The 23,468-nt window shown below is 39.4% G+C and overlaps 1 protein-coding gene across 2 annotated transcripts in view; it reads left to right on the top strand.

Annotated features, from left to right (window-relative positions):
- The first annotated feature begins 2,150 nt into the window (after positions 1 to 2,150).
- Positions 2,151 to 23,468, top strand: part of API5 (apoptosis inhibitor 5) — a 37,853-nt gene continuing 16,535 nt past the window's right edge. For both annotated transcript variants that reach the window (XM_082629090.1, XM_082629089.1), the window contains exons 1-8: positions 2,151 to 2,382; positions 16,697 to 16,858; positions 17,952 to 18,045; positions 18,539 to 18,604; positions 19,118 to 19,269; positions 20,743 to 20,949; positions 21,881 to 21,985; positions 23,108 to 23,197. In XM_082629090.1, coding sequence (XP_082485216.1) covers positions 2,314 to 2,382; positions 16,697 to 16,858; positions 17,952 to 18,045; positions 18,539 to 18,604; positions 19,118 to 19,269; positions 20,743 to 20,949; positions 21,881 to 21,985; positions 23,108 to 23,197 — 945 coding nt within the window. In that variant the 5' untranslated portion in view covers positions 2,151 to 2,313. The remainder of the gene's footprint in view (positions 2,383 to 16,696; positions 16,859 to 17,951; positions 18,046 to 18,538; positions 18,605 to 19,117; positions 19,270 to 20,742; positions 20,950 to 21,880; positions 21,986 to 23,107; positions 23,198 to 23,468) is intronic.

Raw genomic sequence — 23,468 nt, 5'->3', positions numbered from 1 at the left:
TTTATTTATTTATGGCTGTGTTGGGTCTTCGTTTCTGTGCGAGGGCTTTCTCTAGTTGTGGCAAGTGGGGGCCACTCTTCATCACGGTTCGCGGGCCTCTCACTATCACGGCCTCTGTTGTTGCGGAGCACAGGCTCCAGACGCGCAGGCTCAGTAGCTGTGGCTCACGGGCCTAGTTGCTCAGCGGCATGTGGGATCCTCCCAGACCAGGGCTCGAACCCGTGTCCCCTGCATTAGCAGGCAGATTCTCAACCACTGCACCACCAGGGAAGCCCCACTTCCCCATTTTTACACATACACCCAACACTTCATTGAATACCTAACTTAGGGGATGTGATCCAAATACACCTTTGTTATTTGTCTTTGTCTTTGTTATTTGTCTTCCACTATCTCTTTAAAATTTATTGAGGTAGAGGGATCTCATTCGGATTCTAGAGAGAAATTCTGGCAGATCCATAACTTTTCTGCTTGCTCTTATTTAAAAAACAGTCCTCAATTCAGAAATTAAAATGTCCATTCTCACATGTGAACCCAAACTCTAAACTTGAGTTACAATCATATCTTCTCTGCTCCATCTGGGACCTGCTTCCCATCCTGCCTTTCTGCTCTTTATTCCCCACCCCACCTGGTAGCCCTCCTGGGCATATGCTTTGAGAGGGGGATGTGAGAAGAGAGGATACGTTAGTACATGTGCAGTACTACATGACTTCTCAGGTTGGTAGAGACTAGGTCTTTTCCATAGGCCACTCTGTGGGACCTTCAGAGGTCACCCCCAACTGTGACCCCCATGAGGTGCTCATGTGCTGCCCTCAAACACCACGCAGTTTCTGTTGCCACTGATTCTTGTCGTGGGGGATTTCTCATGCTCAGACAGATGCCCCCTGAAGCAGGACTCGGAATGGATCCAGAATCTCTCCCTCTCTCTCTCTTTTACAAGCCCATCTCTGGTACAAGGGAATCCCTCTGACCCCCCTGTTTCCGGGAAAAATCTGGGATGGCAGGTAGATCCCAATATGACCACCTCCGCTCTGCTGCCACGGGTAACTCAAGCTTTTTCAGGCATACGTCAGGCACCAGCCCTTGGTGTCTTCCAACTACAGGGATTACATTTCAGGCTCCTCAGTATGGTCCCAGGCTTGAGGGAAGGAGGTCACAATTGCCCCAAGCTGCTCACAAGCACAAGATCTCTCTCCAAAAACACCCTCACCAATCCCTCTCCTTCTACTCCCTAATTTTTTTAATACCCTTAATCTAAACGAGGAGTACAAGACCCAAGGAACTGGTTTGTAACCATTGCCTGCATATATTCTGCACGAGTGAATCTGGCTTTGAAATTTACCATCTATTACAGCTGATGTTTCAATCTTGACATTTCAATATTAACACACATGCACATAACTTTGTTTTGTACGCTTTGAGGGTTTTTAATAATAAAAATGTAATCTTTTTATACCTGTTTTGCAACTTCCATTTTTTTCATCTAAACTTGTATCTTGAAGACTCTTGTCAGTAAGTATATACGGTTTCAGTTATTTATTACCCTCTTGGTTATTAGACACAATCAGGTGGCCCAAACTCTACTCTGGCAGCAAGCAAAGATAAACAAACTTTTCCAGTAGGGCAAATTTCACTCCTAGACCTGTTTAGCCTGGTGGACAGAAGTTTTTCTGTTTTTGGGGTTTTTCTGTTTTGTTTGGACGTTGAGTTTTGTTTGTTTGTTTTTTTAATGACAACTGAGTGATTTTTGCTCAAAAAAACACAAAACCCAAAATAAAAAATAATAAAAGCAACACTGAACCAATTGCCACAGATTTGTGTTACCTTCCTTGAGTCAGTTGTAAATAGAGTTTATGACTTCCCATACAGCTTGCACTCTCACTCCTTATTCTGTTTTTCTCCCCACAAAATCACTTTTCTGGCCAACGTGAGGTCTTTTAAGGGCAGGAACGCAATTAGCTTTGTATTTTCCTCCAACCCGCACCAAGATCTCCTAGAGAGGCACAGTCCTTCCAAAAAACAACAAAAAAAATTATGAGCTAGTTCAATCGTCCTTGCCGCTTTTTGCACCTCCCACCGCTAGAGGGCAATAAAACACCAGGTGGTGCAGTGGCAGTCAATGAAGGCCGCTCCCGACGCGCACGTCTTTACGTGCACGTTGGGGGAGGAGCTGTCCCGTGCGCGGTGACTGGCGGCGGCACTGGCGGCAGCTGGGGTCGTAATAGTGCGGGTCGCAGGCTTGGAGAACTTCAGAGGCGGCGGTGGCGCTAGCGACGACGACGACAGCAGGAGCAGGCCCTGGGCTTGTCGTTCACCATGCCGACCGTAGAAGAGCTTTACCGCAACTATGGCATCTTAGCCGATGCCACGGAGCAAGTGGGCCAAGTGAGTTCCCTAGCGGCCTGCGGGGCCCGGCGCTCTGAGGCCTTTCGAAAGCGCTCCCCGGGCCGGCGGGGGCTACTGCTTCGCCCTCCCGCGGGCTCCCAGCCGCCCCGGCTGTTTCGTCGGGATGGGCCCCTCGCCGGGAGTGCAGACTCGGGCTTCATCAGGGAGAGCGCGGTCCCCGGGTTCCAGGCTCCTCTGCCTCCCTTGATTAGCCTTTTCTCACCGTGGCGTTTCCTAACTCAGCCTCTTCAGCCCCCCTTCCCGCCCCGTTCAGTCTCTTTCCGAGCCTTGTCCTCCAGATTCCACTGAAGTTTTTCTCCTTTTCGGTGGCTCTCAGTCCCTTGGAAGCTTAGATTGAGAGTCCTCGAGAGGTCAAAAATGTCTTTCTCGAGGCAAAAATCAGCAATTAATTTACTAAGAGAATTTGGGAGACAGAAGTTTGTGAAATACAGAAAGGCCCTTTCGTCCAGACTTTAACGACGGCTTATGATTTCATTATTCAGTACATTTTTTGAGCGCCTGTCATGGACCAGGCTCTGCGCCGGGCGCTGGAGGTACGAGACAGAAAAACACATGCGGTCCCAGAAAGCACCTTTAGTGAGGGAGACTAGTGATAAATAAGAAAGAGAGATGCTTCCCCCCTTTCCCCCAATGAAGAGTGTTGTGAAGAAAATATAACAGGGCCGTAGCGGGGGTTGGGGGAGAGTGCAGTTTTAAATAGAGTTGTCTGGCAAGTGTTCAGCAGTGTTGAATTGGCTGTACGAGCCATTGCTTCTTTGTGAGCTTTTAAGTACTGGAGTCCTTTGAAGTTGAGGAGTTGACAAGTGGTTGTGTGTTTTCTTGGGAAAAGAACCAGGCTCTCCCCGCGGTAATCTTGATCATTGTTGTTGGAAATCCCATGCTGTATCTTTTCAGTGCCTAGAACGTCATGTGATTCTTCTGCTTACCCATCTCTTGGAGTAGTGAGTGGCAGATCCTAGAGTCTGATAACATTAGCAAAGCTGTGGCTTTACCTCTCCCATCCCCTTTTCCAGACATTCAGGTAGAAACTTTCTGAGCCAAACAAAAAAAAATTTTGATGTTGGGACCTTATTTTAGCTTTATCTAGAATTGTGAATATACCATTTTCAGGTATCAGTTGGTTTTCCTTCCCTGCACGTTTCCATTTCAGTAAGAAATTTTGACATCATCAGTGAGAAATATATACTGACAGTCAGTCTGTTGTAGATGTATGTAGGGTGTGTGTGTTAAGTTGGCTGTGAAGGAGACATTTTCTGCCGATTAAGGCAAGGTGGGAAAAATTTATGGTCACTCAGTTTGAGTTTGTTGTCCTTGTTCCTATAGAGAACTAGTAGTGAAGATAGTTTCATTCATTATGACTGAGTTGGGGGAGATTGTAGCCAGTTGTTCTCCCTAAAATTGACTTTGCTGCACATCAGCAGAGGGGATGGAATAAAAGGTACAACAGTGATTCTCAAATGAGTTTGTATATGGTGCTCTCCCAAAGAGGTGATTCAGGAATCTTCTAGGGAAACTTTGAAACTGTATACAGAGTGCTGTCCCATAACCCCACCCTCATTCTTTGCTGGAGTAGGATAAAGGTTGACAGCCACCTACTTACAGTATGTTAGAGCAAATAGAAGCCAAACGGGAGTTTTTATATTCTATGAATAATGGAGAGTTGTTTTCATTTCCCTCTTATGTTGTCTTTAATTATAAATACCAGTTTAGATTGAGAGTTCTCCCTCAAGAGGTCAGTAGTGTTTCTCAAGGCAAAAATCTGCTTTTAATTTAGGAAGAGTGCTTAGGAGACAGAATTTTGTGAAAAAACAGGAGGGACCCTTTTATGCAGACTTTCATGAGGACCCACAATTTCATTTATTCGGTATATTTTCTTGAGTGTCTACCATGTACCAGACTCTGTGCTGGGCAGTAAAATTTTAGCACGGTTCCCTTAGGTGATGGGAGATCAGTACCTTCATGACACTGTAATGACAACTGTCAAGCAACTAAATAAGGAAAAAGGATCTTTGGGTGATGAAAGGTTGTGATTTGCTCAGCCTCAAACAGTGAATTCTGGGAGAACTGAAGCTAGACTAAACCGTAATGCCAACTAATTCTGCTCTATTGTATAATACTTCTTTCCTTTTAGAGAAAATTCCTAAAACTGCTCACCCAAAAAGGTGTATTGAGCTTCAAGATACTGCATGTGAATTTAATTAACAAAAGCAAGAGCCAACTTAACGGAAGGGACACCATTCACGTTTTTTTAAGGAGAGAAAAAATACTTACATTCATAGAGTAGCACAGCCAGATTTTCATGTCACCTTGTAAGATTTACAGTCAAGACTTTAAATTTCCTGGCAGGCACCTATCTGGACACTTCTGAAACCATATTTGAGTTTCTTAGTCTAGAACTTACTTCTAACTTTATTTTGATTTTCACCCTTTTTAAAAGAGGTGAGTACAGCAGTTGCTGCTCCCGGAGCCACCACTGAGGGGAGTGCCCTCTCTGCTACTGTCAGTACTCCTTTTAGAGTGTGCTCTCTAAATATATCAGGAAGACACAAGTCCTCTGAGGTTTTATCAGCTGCCTTGACTCAAACAGACCAGATCTTTCTCTTCTGGAACCTCCTTGGCACTGTGTATTCATTTATAGAACTTCAAGTTTGATTTTATTTCATGTGAGGACTTTTCTTATTCCCTTACTAAATTGTGAAGTCTTACTAAATTGTGAAGTCTTATTCTTACTAAATTTCTTATTCCCTTGCTTAATTGTAAAGGTTAAGGCTTAAATTCTTTTATTTTTTTTTCTTTCTCTCCTTGTATTATACCCTGCCATTCAGTAGACATTTGAAGAAATATATTCAAAGAAGAAACAGATACGTACATAAATACACAAAACCCTTGTTTTCAAGGATTATCTCTTTTGAATGAAGAAAGGAACTTTATACATACACATGCACACACACATATATTTAAACCACAAGCATGTATTTTCTAATAAGCAAATAGCAGGTCATAAATTCTAAGTGAAGCATTGTTTAATACCTCAAAACCTTCCAGTCCCTCTGTCACCTTTCCTCTTGTAGCTCCTGTGTTCCACCTACTTATTCAGCCTCCCTTTCTCCCACTCTGCCTCTGCTACTCCTTAGTCAAGTCTCCTTCCTCTGCTCTGTGTTCTTATACCTCCCTAAACCGCTTTTCCACTGTGCTCTACCCAGGGCTCCTAACAGGCCATAATAGAGCAAACTGTGGCCCACCATTAACATAAATTTTGTCTCAAATTTTTATGAATGTATGTCATTTTAAAATGTAAATATTTAATTTTATCTTATGTAGTCAAAAAAATTAAGGAATTTTGACAATTGGGCTGATCTAAGATTCTATCAATATAATGCCTAAATGCTGATTTCTCCTGTGTTCTCTTTTTATTTTTTAACATCTTTATTGGAGTATAATTGCTTTACAATGGTGTGTTAGTTTCTGTTTTATAACAAAGTGAATCAGTTATACATATACATATATCCCCATATCTCTTCCCACTTGCATCTCCCTCCCTCCCACCCTCCCTATCCCACCCCTCTAGGTGGTCACAAAGCACCGAGCTGATCTCCCTGTGCTATGTGGCTGCTTCCCGCTAGTTATCTGTTTTACATTTGGTAGTGTATATATGTCCATGCCACTCTCTCACTTTGTCCGAGCTTACCCTTCCCCCTCCCCATATCCTAAAGTCCATTCTCTAGTAGGTTTGCGTCTTTATTCCGGTCTTGCCCCTAGGTTCTTCATGAACATTTTTTTCCCTCAGATTCCATATATATGCGTTAGTATACGGTATTTGTTTTTCTCTTTCTGACTGACTTCACTCTGTATGACAGACTCTACGTCCATCCACCTCATTACAAATAGCTCAATTTTGTTTCTTTTTATGGCTGAGTAATATTCCATTGTATATATGTGCCACATCTTCTTTATCCATTCATCTGTTGATGGACACTTAGGTTGCTTCCATGTCCTGGCTATTGTAAATAGAGCTGCAGTGAACATTGTGGTACATGACTCTTTTTGAATAATGGCTTCCTCAGGGTATATGCCCAGTGGTGGGATTGCTGGGTCGTATGGTAGGTCTATTTAGTTTTTTAAGGAACCTCCATACTGTTCTCCATAGTGGCTGTATCAATTTACATTCCCACCAACAGTGCAAGAGTGTTCCCTTTTCTCCACACCCTCTCCAGCATTTATTGTTCATAGATTTTTTGATGATGGCCATTCTGACCAGTGTGACATGATATCTCTTTGTAGTTTTGATTTGCATTTCTCAAGTGATTAATGATGTTGAGCATTCTTTCATGTGTTTGTTGGCACTCTGTATATCTTCTTTGGAGAAATGTCTATTTAGGTCTTCTGTCCATTTTTGGATTGGGTTGTTTGCTTTTTTGATGTTGAGCTGCATGATGTGCTTGTAAATTTTGGAGATTAATCCTTTGTCAATTGCTTCCTTTGCAAATATTTTCTCCCATTCTGAGGGTTGTCTTTTCGTCTTGTTTATGGTTTCCTTTGCTGTGCAAAAACTTTTAAGTTTCATTAGGTCCCATTTGTTTATTTTTGTTTTTATTTCCATTTCTCTAGGAGGTGGGTCAAAGAAGATCTTGCTGTGATTTATGTCATAGAGTGTTCTGCATATGTTTTCCTCTAAGAGTTTGATAGTGTCTGGCCTTACATTTAGGTCTTTAATCCATTTTGAGTTCATTTTTGTGTATGGTGTTAGGGAGTGTTCTAATTTCATTCTTTTAGACGTAGCTGTCCAGTTTTCCCAGCACCACTTATTGAAGAGGCTGTCTTTTCTCCACTGGATATTCTTGCCTCCTTTATCAAAGGTAAGGCGAGCATATGTGTGTGGGTTTATCTCTGGGCTTTCTATTCTGTTCCATTGATCTGTATTTCTGGTTTTTTTTGTTTTGTTTTTGTTTTTTTTTTTTTAGTTTCTGCTTTATTGTATTTCTGTTTTTGTGCCAGTACCATACTGTCTTGATTACTGTAGCTTTGTAGTATAGTCTGAACTTAGGAGTCTGATTCCTCCAGCTCCATTTTTCTTTCTCAAGATTGCTTTGGCTATTCAGGGTCTTTTGTGTTTCCATACAAATTGTGAGATTTTTTTTGTTGTTGTTCTAGTTCTGTGAAAAATGCCAGTCGTAGTTTGATAGGGATTGCATTGAATCTGTAGATTGCTTTGGGTAGTAGAGTCATTTTCACAATGTTGATTCTTCCAATCCAAGAATATGGTATATCTCTCCATCTATTTGTATCATCTTTAATTTCTTTCATCAGTGTCTTATAATTTTCTGCATACAGGTCTTTTGTCTCCTTAAGTAGGTTTATTCCTAGATATTTTATTCTTTTTCTTGCAGTGGTAAATAGGATTGTTTTCTTAATTTCACTTTCAGATTTTTCATCATTAGTGTATGGGAATGCAAGAAATTTCTGTGCATTCATTTTGTATCCTGCAACTTTACCAAATTCATTGATTAGTTCTAGTAGTTTTCTGGTAGCATCTTTAGGATTCTCTATGTATAGTATCATGTCATCTGCATACAGTGACAGCTTTACTTCTTCTTTTCCGATTTGGATTCTTTTTATTTCTTTTTCTTCTCTGATTTCTGTGGCTAAAACTTCCAAAACTATGTTGAATAATACTGGTGAGAGTGGGCAACCTTGTCTTGTTACTGATCTTAGTGGAAATGGTTTCAGTTTTTCACCATTGAGGACGATGTTGGCTGTGGGTTTGTCATGTATGGCTTTTATTATGTTGAGGTGAGTTCCCTCTGTGCCTACTTTCTGGAGGGTTTTTATCATAAATGGGTGTTTAATTTTGTCAAAAGCTTTCTCTGCATCTATTGAGTTGATCATATGATTTTTCTCCTTCAGTTTTTTAATACGCTGTATCGCGTTGATTGATTTGCATATATTGAAGAATCCTTGCATTCCTGGGATAAACCCCACTGGATCATGGCGTATGATCCTTTTAATGTGCTATTGGATTCTGTTTGCCAGTATTTTTGTTGATGATTTTTGCATCTATGTTCATCCATGATATTGGCCTGTAGTTTTCTTTCTTTGTGACACCTTTGTCTGGTTTTGGTATCAGGGTGATGGTGGCCTCGTAGAGTGAGTTTGGGAGTGTTCCTCCCTCTGCTATATTTTTTGTTCTTTCTTTAATTGCTTTAGGTGTAAGGTTAGGTTTATTTGAGATGTTTGTTGTTTCTTAAGGTAGGATTGTATTGCTCTAAACTTTCCTCCTAGAACTGCTTTTGCTGCATCCCATGGGTTTTGGGTCGTCGTGTTTTCATTGTCATTTGTTTCTAGGTATTTTTTTATTTCTTCAGTGATCTCTTGGTTATTAACTAGTGTGTTGTTTAGCCTCTATGTCTTTGTATTTTTTACATATTTTTTCCTGTAATTGGTATCTAGTCTCATAGCATTGTGGTTGGAAAAGATACTTGATATGATTTCTGTTTTCTTAAATTTACCAAGGCTTGATTTGTTACCCAAGATATGATCTATCCTGGCAAATGTTCCACAAGCACTTGAGAAGAAAGTGTATTCTGTTCCTTTTGGATGGAATGTCCTATAAATATCAGTTAAGTCCATCTTGTTTAATGTATCATTTGAAGCTTGTGTTTCCTTATTTATTTTCATTTTGGGTCTGTCCATTGGTGAAAGTGGGGTGTTAAAGTCCCCTACTATTGTATTACTGTCAATTTCCCCTTTTATGGCTGTTAGTATTTGCCTTATGTATTGAGGTGCTCCTATGTTGGGTGCATAAATATTTACAACTGTTATATCTTCTTCTTGGATTGATCCCTTGATCATTATGTAGTGTCCTTCTTTGTCTCTTGTAATAGTCTTTGTTTTAAAGTCTTTTTTGTCTGATATGAGAATTGCTACTCCAGCTTTCTTTTGATTTCCATTTGCATGGAATATCTTTTTCCATCCCCTCACCTTCAGTCTGTATGTGTCCCTAGGTCTGAAGTGGGTCTCTTGTAGACAGCATATAGACAGGTCTTGTTTTTGTATCCATTCAGGCAGTCTACGTCTTTTGGTTGGAGCACTTAATCCATTTACATTTAAGGTAATTATCATTATGTTCCTATTACCATATTCTTAATTATTTTGGGTTTGTTATTGTAGGTCTTCTCTTTCTCTTGTGTTTCCTGCCTAGAGAAATTCCTTTAGCATTTGTTGTAGAGCTGGTTTGGTGGTGCTCTTAGCTTTTGCTTGTCTGTAAAAGTTTTAATTTCTGCATCAAATCTGAATGAGATCCTTGCTGGGTAGAGTAATCTTGGTTGTAAGTTTTTCCCCTTCATCACTTTAAATATGTCCTGCCACTTCCTTCTGGCTTGGAGAGTTTCTGCTGAAAGATCAGCTGTTCACCTTATGGGGATTCCCTTGTATGTTATTTGTTGTTTTTCCCTTGCTGCTTTTAATATTTTTTCTTTGTATTTAATTTTTGATTGTTTGATTAGTATGTGTCTTGGCGTGTTTCTCCTTGGATTTATCCTGTATGGCACTCTCTGTGCTTCCTGGACTTGATTAACTATTTCCTTTCCTTTATTAGGGAAGTTTTCAACTATAATCTCTTCAGATATTTTCTCAGTCCCTTTGTTTTTCTCCTCTTCTTCTGGGACCCCTATAATTCGAATGTTGGTGTGTTTAATGTTCTCCCATAGTTCTCTGAGACTGTCCTCAATTCTTTTCTTTTTTTTTTTTCTTTATTCTGCTCTGCAGTAGTTATTTTATCTTCCAGGTTACTTTTCCATTCTTCTGCCTCAATTATTCTGCTTTTGATCCCTTCTAGAGAATTTTTAATTTCATTTATTGTGTTGTTCATCACTGTTTGTTTGCTCTTTAGTTCTTCTAGGTCCTTGTTAAACGTTTCTTGTATTTTCCCCATTCTATTTCCAAGATTTTGGATCACCTTTACTATCATTATTCTGAATTCTTTTTCAGGGAGACTGCCTATTTCCTCTTCATTTGTTAGGTCTGGTGGGTTTTTACCTGCTCCTTCATCTGCTGTGTGTTTCTCTGTCTTCTCATTTTGCATAACTTACCGTGTTTGGGGGTCTCCTTTGCACAGACTACAGGTTTGTAGTTCCCGTTGTTTTTGGTGTCTGCCCCCAGTGGCTTAGGTTGGTTCAGTGGGTTGTGTATACTTCCTGGTGGAAGGGACTTGTGCCTGTGTTCTGGTGGATGAGGCTGGATCTTGTCTTTCTAGTGGGCAGGTCCACGTCTGGTTGTGTGTTTTGGGTTGTCTGTGGCCTTATTATTTTAGGCAGCCTCTCTGCTAATGGATGGGGCTGTGTTCCTGTCTCGCTAGTTGTTTGACATAACGTGTCCAGCACTGGAGCTTGCTGGTCGTTGAGTGGAGCTAGATCTTGGCATTGAGATGGAGATCTCTGGGAGATTTTCATCGTTTGATATTACATGGAGCTGGGAGGTCTCTTGTGGACCTGAACTTGGCTGTCCCACGTCAGAGGCACAGCCCTAACACCTGGCTGGAGCACCAAGAGCCTGTCATCCACACGGCTCAGAATAAAAGGGAGAAAAAAGAAAGAGAGAGAGAGTGAGAGAGAGAGGGAAGGAGGGAGGGAGGGAGGGGGGAGAAGAAGGAAAGAAGGAAAGAAAAGAAAGAAAGAAGAGAGCAACCAAACCAAAAAACAAATTCACCAATGATAACAAGCACTAAAAACTATTCTAAAAAAAAGCACAGAAAACGGACAGACAGAACCATAGGACAAATGGTAAAAGCAGAGCTATACAGACAGAATCACACACAGAAGCATACACATACACACTCACAGAAAAAGAAAAACGGAAAATATATATATATATATTGTTGCTCCCGAAGTCCAATTCCTCAATTTGGGATGATTCGTTGTCTATTCAGGGATTCCACAGATGCAGGGTACATCAAGTTGACTGTGGAGCTTTAATCTGCTGCTCCTGAGGCTGCTGGGAGACATTTCCCTTTCTCTTCTTTGTTTGCACAGCTCCTGGGGTTCAGCTTTGGATTTGGCCCCGCCTCTGTGTGTAGGTCACCTGAGGGCGTCTGTTCCCCCCACCAGACAGGATGGGGTTAAAGGAGCAGCTGCTTCCGGGGCTCTGGCTCACTCAGGCCAGGGAGAGGGAGGGGTACGGAGTGCAGGGCGAGCCTGTGGTGGCAGAGGCCAGCGTGACGTTGCACCAGCCTGAGGTTCGCCGTGCGTTCTCCCGGGGAAGTTGTCCCTGGATCACGGGCCCCTGGCAGTGGCGGGCTGCACAGGCTTCCGGGAGGACAGGTGTGGAGAGTGACCTATGCTCGCACACAGGCTTCTTGGTGGCTGCAGTAGCAGCCTTAGCGTCTCATGCCCGTCTCTGGGGTCTGCGTTGATCGCCGCGGCTTGCGCCTGTCTCTGGAGCTCCTTTCAGCTGTGCTCTTAATCCCCTCTCCTCGCGCACCAGGAAACAAAGAGGCAAGAAAAAGTCTCTTGCCTCTTCGGCAGCTCCAGACTTTTTCCTGGACTCCCTCCAGCTAGCCGTGGCGCACTAGCCCCTTCAGGCTGTGTTCACGCCGCCAACCCCAGTCCTCTGCCTGGGATCCGACCTCCGAAGCCCGAGCCTCAGCTCCCAGCCCCGCCCGCCCCAGCGGGTGAGCAGACAAGCCTCTCGGGCTGGTGAGTGCTGGTCGGCACCTATCCTCTGTGCGGGAATCTCTAAGCTTTGCCCTCCGCACCCCTGTTGCTGTGCTCTCCTCCGTGGCTCCGAAGCTTCCCCCCTCCGCCAGCCGCAGTCTCCTCCCGCGAAGGGGCTTCTAGTGTGTGGGAACCCTTTCCTCCTTCACGGCTCCCTCCCACTGGTGCAGGTCCCGTCCCTATTCTTTTGTCTCTGTTTTTTCTTTTTTCTTTTGCCCTACACAGGTACGTGGGGAGTTTCTTGCCTTTTGGGAGGTCTGAGGTCTTCTGCCAGCGTCCAGTAGGTGTTCTGTAGGAGTTGTTCCACGTGTAGATGTATTTCTGATGTATCTGTGGGGAGGAAGGTGATCTCAGCATCTTACTCTTCCGCCATCTTGAAGCTCCTCCTTCCTCCTGTGTTCTCTTACACAGGAGTATATTGGCTCCTAAGTGTGGAAGAGTGTAAACTTTACTGACTTACATTTCATGAAATAGCATTCTTTTGGTCCTTTTTTTTGCTACGCTTAAGGTAAAATCACAGACCAACCAAGTTCATAATCCCTCAAAAATAATGTAGAAGTGTTAACAGTTTAACACTTATATTAAATTCAAACTAAGTTTATTAATTGAGTCTGAGGAAGGAAGTAGTATAGCTTAGCTTATCCATTTTCTTTTTATGTCATACTTGAGAAATTTGTTGAAACTACATCCTTTCTTCTCTAAAATAATGCTTTATTTCATAAAGGCTGCATCCTGGACCCAAATGTGGCTTACCCGGCACGTCAGTGACCACTTATGCATATCGGTTGTGATTTGACAATCATAATTGCAAGGCTTTTCTTTTAGAATGTGTCTACCGAATGTGGATCAAATTGTAACTGACTTTTTTACTTGAAAATATCTTAGAGATTTCTTTAGAGTTTTCTCCTTTAATTAGAAATTAAAATCACACATAAATACACAGCTTTAGAAATCCATTAAAAGTATTTACAATTAAAGCTTCTTATTAGGATCATTAATTTATCCAGCTAAAATATAAATACAACTGTTGGAAATGCAAAGATACACAGTGCTGTGTAGTATTTGAAACATTTTCTTATGGTTACATTCCTACCTGTTACTAAATCACTATGATCACTGCAGATATCACTTATATCTTGTTTCCTACTTTGAAAAGCATAAGTAGTAGTTACTTTAGGGAGATTTCTGTTAAAAAGTCCTGTCCCTGTACTACAGTTAAAAGACAAATAATTCAAAAAGCTGGCAAGGAAGAATATAATTTTATTTTTCATTTCATAAAGGATAATTAGTTGAAGTCTATTAGTAATGTCTGTGAAATTATTTGATAGAACTGATGCCTATTAATGGTAAAAAGTTTTATTTCTATTATGACTATGTTAAAATGTCTTAACTTTCCAAAGGTCTTGCTGTTTAATATACTACATTTCAATTTATATGCCTGTGTGGAGACTGTATTTAGGACTCAAATTTTACCTTTGACAATCCTCGATCTGGCAAGCTTTTCTTTCTCTCCTCCTTTGTTAATTAAGATCTCAGGACACTAATTTGAAAGATTCCAATTAAAGAAGCTTGGTATTAGGCACAGATCTTGACTTAAAAGGCCATCAGAACCATGTTCAGGTCCTGGATCTGCTACTTAACTAACTATATGTGGTTCTGGACAAATTATTTCACTTCTCTAAGACTTGGTTTTCTCATCTGAAAAACAAGGATAGTAACACCTAACTCAGGATTATTGTGAGGCATGTACAGAAGGCATTACACAGTTCCACGTAGGCTTTCAGTAAGTGTTGCTAATAATCCCTTTTTATTCTATTCTACATTTTTTTCCCTTGGTAGGGGGATTGGTTGTTTTAAGCAGGGATCCTTCATTTAATTTTAGACAGTGAATTTTAGGCAATTCAAAGGGGTTTATAAGTAAAGTCTGAAGTTTGAGTTAAAGGAAATTGGATTGTGATACTCTGCAAAAACTAAGGATGTCAGACTGCTCAATACTTCAATTTTATGAAGTCTACTAGAAGTTATGTAGCAAGCCACAGGAGTGTACATTGGTAGAGAAGTCAGCCATGATTTTTTTGAACCTTTGCACTAAAAAGTGTATAATACACTTTTTAAAATATAAACTTATTTATTTTGGCCACGTTGGGTCTTCATTGCTGCGTGTGGGCTTTCTCTAGTTGTGGCAAGTGGGGGCTACTCTTCATTGTGGTGCATGGGCTTCTCATTGCCGTGGCTTCTCTTGTTGCAGAGCATGGGCTCTAGGCGCGGGGGCTTCAGTAGTTGTGGCTTGTGGGCTCAGTAGTTGTGGCTTGTGGGCTCTAGAGCGCAGACTAAGTAGCTGTGGCACATGGGCTTAGTTGCTCTGAGGCATGTGGGATCTTCCTGGCCCAGGGCTCGAACCCATGTCCCCTGCATTGGCAGGTGGATTCTTTTTTTTTTTTTTTTTTTTTTTTTTTTTTTTTTTTTTTTTTTTTTTTTGCGGTATGTGGGCCTCTCACTGCCGTGGCCTCTCCCGTTGCGGAGCACAGGCTCCGGACGCACAGGCCCAGCGGCCATGGCCCACAGGCCCAGCCGCTCCGTGGCATGTGGGATCCTCCTGGACCGGGGCACGAACCCGTGTCCCCTGCATCGGCAGGCAGACTCTCAACCACTGCGCCACCAGGGAAGCCCGGCAGGTGGATTCTTAACCAATGCACCACCAGGGAAGCCCAAAAGTGTATAATACACTTTTGAAGTAGTAACTCCTGAAGACTGATTTTGTGTCTGCATTTCATGAGGAAGCTAACCTTATTCACAGAAATTTCTGTTATTTAGGGGGTGGTATTAATGTTTAAGATAGTAGAAGGGGGAGACACAAGAGGGAAGAGATATGGGAACATATGTATATGTATAACTGATTCACTTTGTTATAAAGCAGAAACTAACACACCATTGTAAAGCAATTATACTCCAATAAAGATGTAAAAAAAAAAAAAGATAGTAGGAGTTGTCATTAATCAGTTTGATGGAATTTGTTTATTAGAAATAATTTTTAGAATTTGTTTTTTTAGATAGGTTGGCAATATATGAACTTTTAAAGTAATCTAGTAATTATGCAGATTATATTAAAATGTGTACCTTTAGAAGATCTAATTGTGATCATAGCCTTTTGATACATGGAGCACTTTATTTCTGATTATTTTTCAAAAATAATGTCCTTGGGACTTCTCTGGTGGTCCAGTGGTCAAGATTTTGAGCTTCCACTGCAGGGGCACAGGTTCGATCCCTGGTTGGGGAACTAAGATCTTGCATGCCATGTAGGGCGGCCAAAAATAATGATAATAATAATAATGTCCTTAATTGAGATCCCACTGAACCTAAATAACTTTTCATCATGCTATATTTTTTTTCACTTAACACAGTATATCGTCCATGAGAAGGATTATCACAAAACTAAATTTGTGGTAATTCTCTAATCCATTTTCTGTTCTTTAGTTTTCCGCTCTTGATGGCATAAAGTAAGCTCACTTACCTAAAGCATTTAGAGAATTGCTTTATACAGAGTAAATACATATTTGGTATTTGTATTATGTTTAAGGTTTTCCAGGAATTAAAAGTATTGTGTAGCTGTGATATTTATTACTTTGTTTGCCAGCTTGATCCATTTAATAAAAGGACTGGTTTGGAGGCAGGTGTGTAGGGGGGTTTGGAAACTTGTTGATTCTTCACATTATGAGTATCTGAGGGACAGCACTTCTGAAATTTTTTTAAAGGAAACAAATGAGCTTTGAATATATTATTTTTTTTTTTTTTTTTTTTTTTTTTTTTTTTTTTTTTTCTTTTTGCTGTATGCGGGCCTCTCACTGTTGTGGCCTCTCCCGTTGCGGAGCACAGGCTCCGGACGCGCAGGCCCAGCGGCCATGGCTCACGGGACCAGCCGCTCCGCGGCATATGGGATCCTCCCAGACCGGGGCACGAACCCGTATCCCCTGCATCGGCAGGCGGACTCTCAACCACTGCGCCACCAGGGAGGCCCTGAATATATTATTTTAATGAAAAATTAAATATGTGATATTAGCATCTATCTTCATTGAAATTGGCTGGCCATATAGAATGAATTGCCATTTTTATATCCTAAAATGTGAGGTAAAATAAAGCTTCCTAACCTTCCTCGTATTGCTTAATTTCAGGAGTGTACTCTCTCTACCTTCTGCAAGGTGGTAATTGGAAACAGATAAATATATTTAAGTAAATGTAACACAATTCTTTGAGAATTCTATTATATTCATTACAAATTTTTAAAGCATGATACAATCACAAGGCTAGGGTCAGTAATCAATAGAATAAAGAAGTGTTGGTACATAACAAACTTACTTGCTTTTTCCACTTAATATTAGAGTCATTCTTCTCTCTTTCCCAACTCACAAATAATAACATGGGGGACAGGGAGCAGATAGTAGGAAGGTAGCTGTCAAATTTAAGCAGTAAAACTCCAAAAATAAGCCCATTTCTTAGCCTATGTAAAATTTAACTAATTTAAAGCAGAGTTTGTTTAGCTTCCCATCCTTCAAAATTGTGTTTCTTTTCTACTTCTTTCTTTCTTTCAGCATAAAGATGCTTATCAAGTGATATTGGATGGTGTCAAAGGTGGTACCAAGGAAAAAAGATTAGCAGCTCAGTTTATTCCAAAATTCTTTAAGCATTTTCCAGAATTGGCTGATTCTGCTATCAATGCACAGTTAGACCTCTGTGAGGATGAAGACGTATCAGTAAGTTTATGTTTGACACTTTTCAACAAGTTTTCAGACGTTACTTTTGCCATTTTCAGACATTTTCTGTGTACCTAATATAATTGAAGTACCAATCATATCAGTGCACAATAAAATACTGCAGTGTGGCCTGGTGTGACAACATACCAAGGCTTAAATCTACATGTAAGAAAATATATTAGTTCTTTCAACTGTGAAAAATCTGTAGAATCACATAATACTTTGTTTTGCTTACTTGTTATCCACTGTTGAAAATGGTTGTGGCTCACATCTTTTCCTTAGATTATTATGCATTGTGCATATGAAATCAGACTAGTGTTAGTTTGTAGTCAATTTATGCTTGCTTGGATATTTAAAATAATAATATAGTTTTTTACAGCATAAAATATAGTTTCAACATCCCTAAATATTTTGCATAGCAGAAAAATAATTGACCTGTGAAAAAACTGTATGTGATTACTAGAATAAAAAGAAGTAGTTTTTCCTTGGAACAGGATTAACCATTAGCATTTCTGGCTGCTGATACAGGTTCCTAAGAATTTTCAGCTATTAGCCCCTGGCTTTTCAAATGAAATCATTGAATCATGATTTCATGCATAATTTGTTAGATTTAACTCCTTTGCACTTTTATGTTAAACTAGATAAGCCACGATCACATATTTGGAATGAAGTTCACAGAATGTATTCACAAATGTATTAAGTAGTCAATACTGAAAATTCTAAAGTAAATAGTTATTAGATATGACATTGACACTGTAGCCATTCTTGAGGGATACTGTATTATGTACCCACAGGTAGTAAAAACCCAACAGTTGTGTATAATCAGCATATAAACTGTTGTTTATAATCTCAAATCTGCCTACTCCAGATAATTGTATTTAATGTCCCTTTCCACCACATTTTGTTTTAGTATTCTGTGAAGCTTTGAATATTAAATTGGAGTAAATTATTTCTAAAACTGCTAAAAATGTCATATTTTTGTGACTCATATACCCCTATATGGTTTGTCTGTGGTTTTTGTTTTCTTTAAAGGTTGAGGTTGTTTTTATTTATGATAGTATTTGGTTAATTTTTTGTTTGAAATTATGTTCAGATTCGACGGCAAGCAATTAAAGAGCTGCCTCAATTTGCCACTGGAGAAAATCTTCCCCGAGTGGCAGATATACTAACCCAACTTTTGCAGACAGGTAAGGAATTTTATTAATACCCTTTTATCTAAATATAAATTCTCTCTGAAATAATGACTCTGTTTTTCTTAGCTTTTTTTTTTTTCCTGAAGGTTCTACCTCTGATAGAAATTTAAATTCTCTTTTTTACTCAGTAGTTTGAAGCTTATTGACTTGTGATTATCTAATTTCTAGTTTTGTTTTGAATTCTGTTTATAAAGGTATAATGACTGGATTCTTTGGGGAATTTTTATTCACCACCATCCCCCCGCCCCCCAATTTCCTGTAGTTTCTCAATTGTACCATCCTAACATAAAAGCTTTACAGGTACACTAGATCAGGTTCTCTACCCTTACAGGAGAGATGTATTTTCTTGGTACTTGAGAGAAATGCTTAGTTATGTGTCTCCTCTCAATGTAATCTGTGAGAAACTATGTTGAGTCTTAAGTTTGAAAATGAAGCAGATGATATTTTTCATTTATTTTATACACTGTACCACTTTTTTTCTATCCAGATGACTCTGCAGAATTTAACTTAGTGAACAATGCCCTATTAAGTATATTTAAGATGGATGCAAAAGGTAAGGCCACTTCTTGTTCTGAATTGTGTTTGATGTCCTAAAAAATTGGGGAGTTTGGCAGTACTCATTAAGGATAAAGTGATTCACCAAGACGTCTGTTTCATAAAAATTCTAAGTATTCTCCAAAAAAAGCTTAGCTCAAGATGTTTGTGACTCGAAAAACCAGCAGAAATAATTGCAAAAACAGATCGAACTTTTCCCTTAGAAATCTATTGGGAAAACTCCCTTTGCCACTTTAAAGAAATTCTTCCAAAATACCTGAGTTTATTTATTATTAATAGTGATAGAAAAGGAAAGTCATGCTCAAGCTGATTCTGAATCCGTGAACAAAGCATATGATCACTCTTATGGTTGGGGCTTTAGAAATTTGAGACAGTTTAACCAGTATGAGTGATATTCAGGAAGTTTATTAATTCACTTGAAAAGAAATACTGTACTGTAATTCAAATTAACTTGAAAAATTTCATTCCTATATAGAATTGACTTGCTACATGCAACTGTTTTGTTTTGCAGGGACTTTAGGTGGCTTGTTCAGCCAAATTCTCCAAGGAGAGGACATTGTTAGAGAACGAGCAATTAAATTCCTTTCTACAAAACTTAAGACTTTACCAGATGAAGTCTTAACAAAGGAAGTAGAGGAACTTATACTAACTGAATCCAAGAAGGTAAGCTTCGGTTATCTTTTCGTGAACTTCTCTAATGCACAAGAACATATTTGAAATTAGCCGTATTCATCAGTGCTGTATGTAGGTTGTGTATAAGGTGATATATCCCGTAAGAACCACCGTAGAACTTCAAGATTTTCTTATGTTGTGCTTTGCATTTTGGTCACTTGTAATGATGAATCAATGTGTTAATTTAAAGGGTTTGATCACATTTAAATCCTTTGTGGTGTTATCCTTAAAATTTATGCATTCATCAAGAAGGAGTCATTTCCTTCGGGAATTTTTACCTAATTCCCGCCCTTCCTCCCTGATTTTAGGATATTCTCCCATAGTATTCTGGATCGTTTCAGAATGAAACTGAAGTCACCTTGAAATGACCTGTTGTTTCTTCCTATCCCATGACACTATAAGCTCTAGAGACCATGCTTATTTGTGCTCCCAGCACTGGTATAGTTACAGTTGCTAAGATTTGAAAGGTGCGTCACAATTATACAGTGCCAACATATATTGAGGTTTACATTTATGTGCCAGTTGTCTATTGAGGTTACTCCTGGGGTGCTTTGGGGTATGCACTCTGTTGTATTTTAGCCACAGTACTTGATGCTTTGGTACTGAGCATTTGTCTATTGACATTCTACTGTTTGAGAGAATATAATATATATATATCTATATATATATTTTTTGACAATTCAGTGTTCTTCGGATTTTTACAGAAAAATGTTTCATTCATACAGTGCCAACGTTTGGGAATAATTTAGTTTTATGTGTTCAGGAAAATTCAAAATTTTCTCTAATAGCACCACTCACTTGCTTATTGATAAGATTTCTTTAGTGAGAGAGAAAGGAGCAGCATATTTCACCTATGCCCCAGCTAGTTATCTGGTGGGATACGTCATGATTGCTTGCTCCTTTGGTCAGTGAACAGAAAGGCTTAGAGCTACTGATATGGAGCACTTAAAATTTGCATGGTCTCCTGTTTTGTATACAATTACCATATTAATGTGAATGAGGCTGCTTTTAAATATAGGGAACTGAGTCTGATTTAACAGTTTATTGCCACATTTTCTCCATCTTTTTTTTTTTTTTTTTTTTTTTGGCTATCACCCCCTGAAGAGCCTTTTTAGATATTTTTTCCCTTAGTCACTATCCCATGAAATTTTAATACCACAGATATACTGTATATCTGTTTATGTACTGTATGTATATCTGTGCTTTATACGTAAAAAAGAGTAAAATTTTCCAAGAACCAAATTTTGTTACATTGGATACAATGTAGCGCACCACTGAGAATGCATGGCTTATTCTGAAGCTAACTTGACTGAAGCTTGAAGTTGTCCTCTCTTCAGTATTTCAGGAACATTAGCAGCAAACTGACTTTGCAAAACAGATTTGCTGTGCTGTTTCAGTATTGATGTTTCTTTCCCATTCAAATGATAAAGATACTAATAACTGTTCTAAATCGTCTCCTTCCAGGTCCTAGAAGACGTGACTGGTGAGGAATTTGTCCTGTTTATGAAGATACTATCTGGGTTAAAAAGCTTACAGACAGTGAGTGGAAGGCAGCAACTGGTGGAGTTGGTGGCTGAACAGGCTGACCTGGAACAAACCTTCAATCCCTCGGATCCTGACTGTGTGGACAGGCTTTTACAGTGCACTCGGCAGGCGGTACCCCTCTTCTCTGTGAGCGCTTTGTTTTATATACCTGGTATTTTGATCTATTAGCTTAAAATTCTATAGATATACACTTGAGCATTCTCCTCAAACCTTTGCATAAAAGTATTAACCCAATGGAGCTATTATTTATTTTATGGAGGCCTAGGTGAAGAGCCCAAAGCAGCAAGAAATTTCTTTATAGTCTTGCTTAGGGACTTTTTAAAAGTCTTGAGATTTTGCATCATACTTTATAGTTTCACTGGAGTTTTTAAAACAGTTAGTAATTTAACTTTTTTTTTTCCTTAAATTTTTTAGATTGTTGTCGTAGGTATATTTGCTCTTTATCTCTGGCTTTGTGCTTCCTCTGGCCATGAATCTTCTGAGATGTGCATAGCACAGTTTGAAAAACACAATTTAGAAGAGCTGTCATGGTACTTTCCTGGTGGTGCAGTCGTTAAGACTCGGCACTTCCAACGCAGGGGGCCCGGGTTCGATCCCTGGTCAGGGAACTAGATCCCACGTGCATACCACAACCAAGGAGCCTGTGAGCTGCAGCTAAGGAGCCCGCCTGCCGCAACTAAGACCTGGCATAGCCAAATAGATAAATAAATGTTTTTAAAATAAATAAATAAAGGAGCTGTCCTTCTAAAGGGGGAATGTACAGTCTAAAATTCAACACTAAAGTTTCCTCCAAAATTTGACCTGAGAATCAAATAAGAGTTGAAAGATGTATAAAAGTCCCAGTGCTCCAGATTACTTTGCAACAAAGTATATATTGTCTGTTGAGGTTACTCCTGGGGTGCTTTGGGGTATGCACTCTGTTGTATTTTAGCCACAGTACTTGATGCTTTGGTACTGAGCATTTGTCTATTGACATTCTACTGTTTGAGAGAATATAATATATGTATATCTCTATATATATTTTTTTGACAATTCAGTGTTCTTTGGATTTTTACAGAAAAATGTTCATTCCACAAGGTTTGTGACTTATTTCTGTGAGCAAGTTCTCCCTAACCTCAGTTCCTTGACTACCCCAGTGGAGGGTCTTGATATACAGTTGGAGGTAAGAGAAAATTTCTGCTTTTAGCACTGAAAAGTCATTCCTGTATTTCAACATAAATGTAAACCACTAACTTTGATCTGATTTCTAAGAGATTTAAGGCCTGGTGGTGGCTAGCTAGTAACCTGTCCCAGGATTAATTACATAGGAATGCATTATGGATTCATTGAGAGTTTGCTACAGTAGGAAAGCACCGCCTATAGTTTTCATTATAGTCTAAGTCTCTGCCTTTGTAGCCTTAATACTTTTAAATACATTGTTCAATTATGACAGTTCCTATCTCTATGACTGATAGAGCCAGATTTAACCGATTAACACAAAACGTCCTTTATCCGTTCCCCAAGAGAATTGACTACTCCCTGTCCCCTATATATCTCAACTGTAATGTACATATACATTTTTTTTACAGCATATAAAAGACTCTACATTTTTCTCCCCAATTTAACCTTATTCCTCTCTGAATCCTCAGAATCTAATGTAGAATTCTGAAAAGCACCTAGTAATGATTATTGAATTGAAACATGGAAATGTATGTGCCATTTCCTTCATGGGTCTTTAGGACAGAGAGGAGTCTCACTGTGCACTTACACTGTGGTTTCCTTCACATGTCCTGGGTTTGGCTTATCAGACTGGAATTGAGTAAAGCAGAGATGAACCTAAAGAATAGTGGCAGTTACTGATACTTTGAGTTAGTATCCAGAGACTAAGTTTGATAGCAAAGGAGGCCCATCCTAAATGTTAGTAAATAATTCTTTGCTGTTAAGAGTTCTTGCTCATTGTCTCTTTCTTATACATTGTTAACCTGTAGCAGAAAATGTCATGTATATTCTTTTCCTTACTAATTCTCACAGATATATTGAGAGTCATGAGATCTGGGTTTTAGAATCTGCCCTGCCACTCACATACGTTGTGACTTTGCCAAGTCACATAATCTCTCTGACCTTCAGTTTCCTCAACAGTAAAATAGGGCTGCATCTCTAAATTTTTTTCCAGTCCAAATGTTCTGATTCTGTAAAAGCCTAACTGAAAAATAAGCAGTATTAAATAGTTATGTAGAATAATTATTATTTTATAACCCTTGCTCGTTCAAAAAGAATGCTAATAACAGTGAATTGTGTGTTTTAGGTATTGAAACTGTTGGCTGAAATGAGTTCATTTTGTGGTGACATGGAAAAGCTAGAAACAAATTTAAGGAAACTGTTTGATAAGTTATTGGTAAGAACTTTTTTCTTTCCTTATGGCATAGTCAGTATAGAGCCCCAAAGTCTAATAGTGTAATATTAATTTCCAGATTATAGAGAACCAGATTTTGAAATGATTTAGATAATAATTGTAGTGTTGTTAGCTGCTCAGACCACACGTTGTCTACTTTAAAAATAAAATCTGTTTTAATCTTAGGCATTTCTTCTGTTGTTGATGCTTTAGACAAAATATAATACAGGATTTATATAGTAAGTCTTTCTGCTATTTCTTTTTCAAAATATTT

The sequence above is a fragment of the Mesoplodon mirus genome (assembly GCF_964341445.2).
Source record: "Mesoplodon mirus genome assembly, chromosome: 7".
In the NCBI taxonomy this organism is placed as follows: Eukaryota; Metazoa; Chordata; class Mammalia; order Artiodactyla; family Ziphiidae; genus Mesoplodon; species Mesoplodon mirus.
This window is presented reverse-complemented; position numbering and strand designations above follow the sequence as displayed.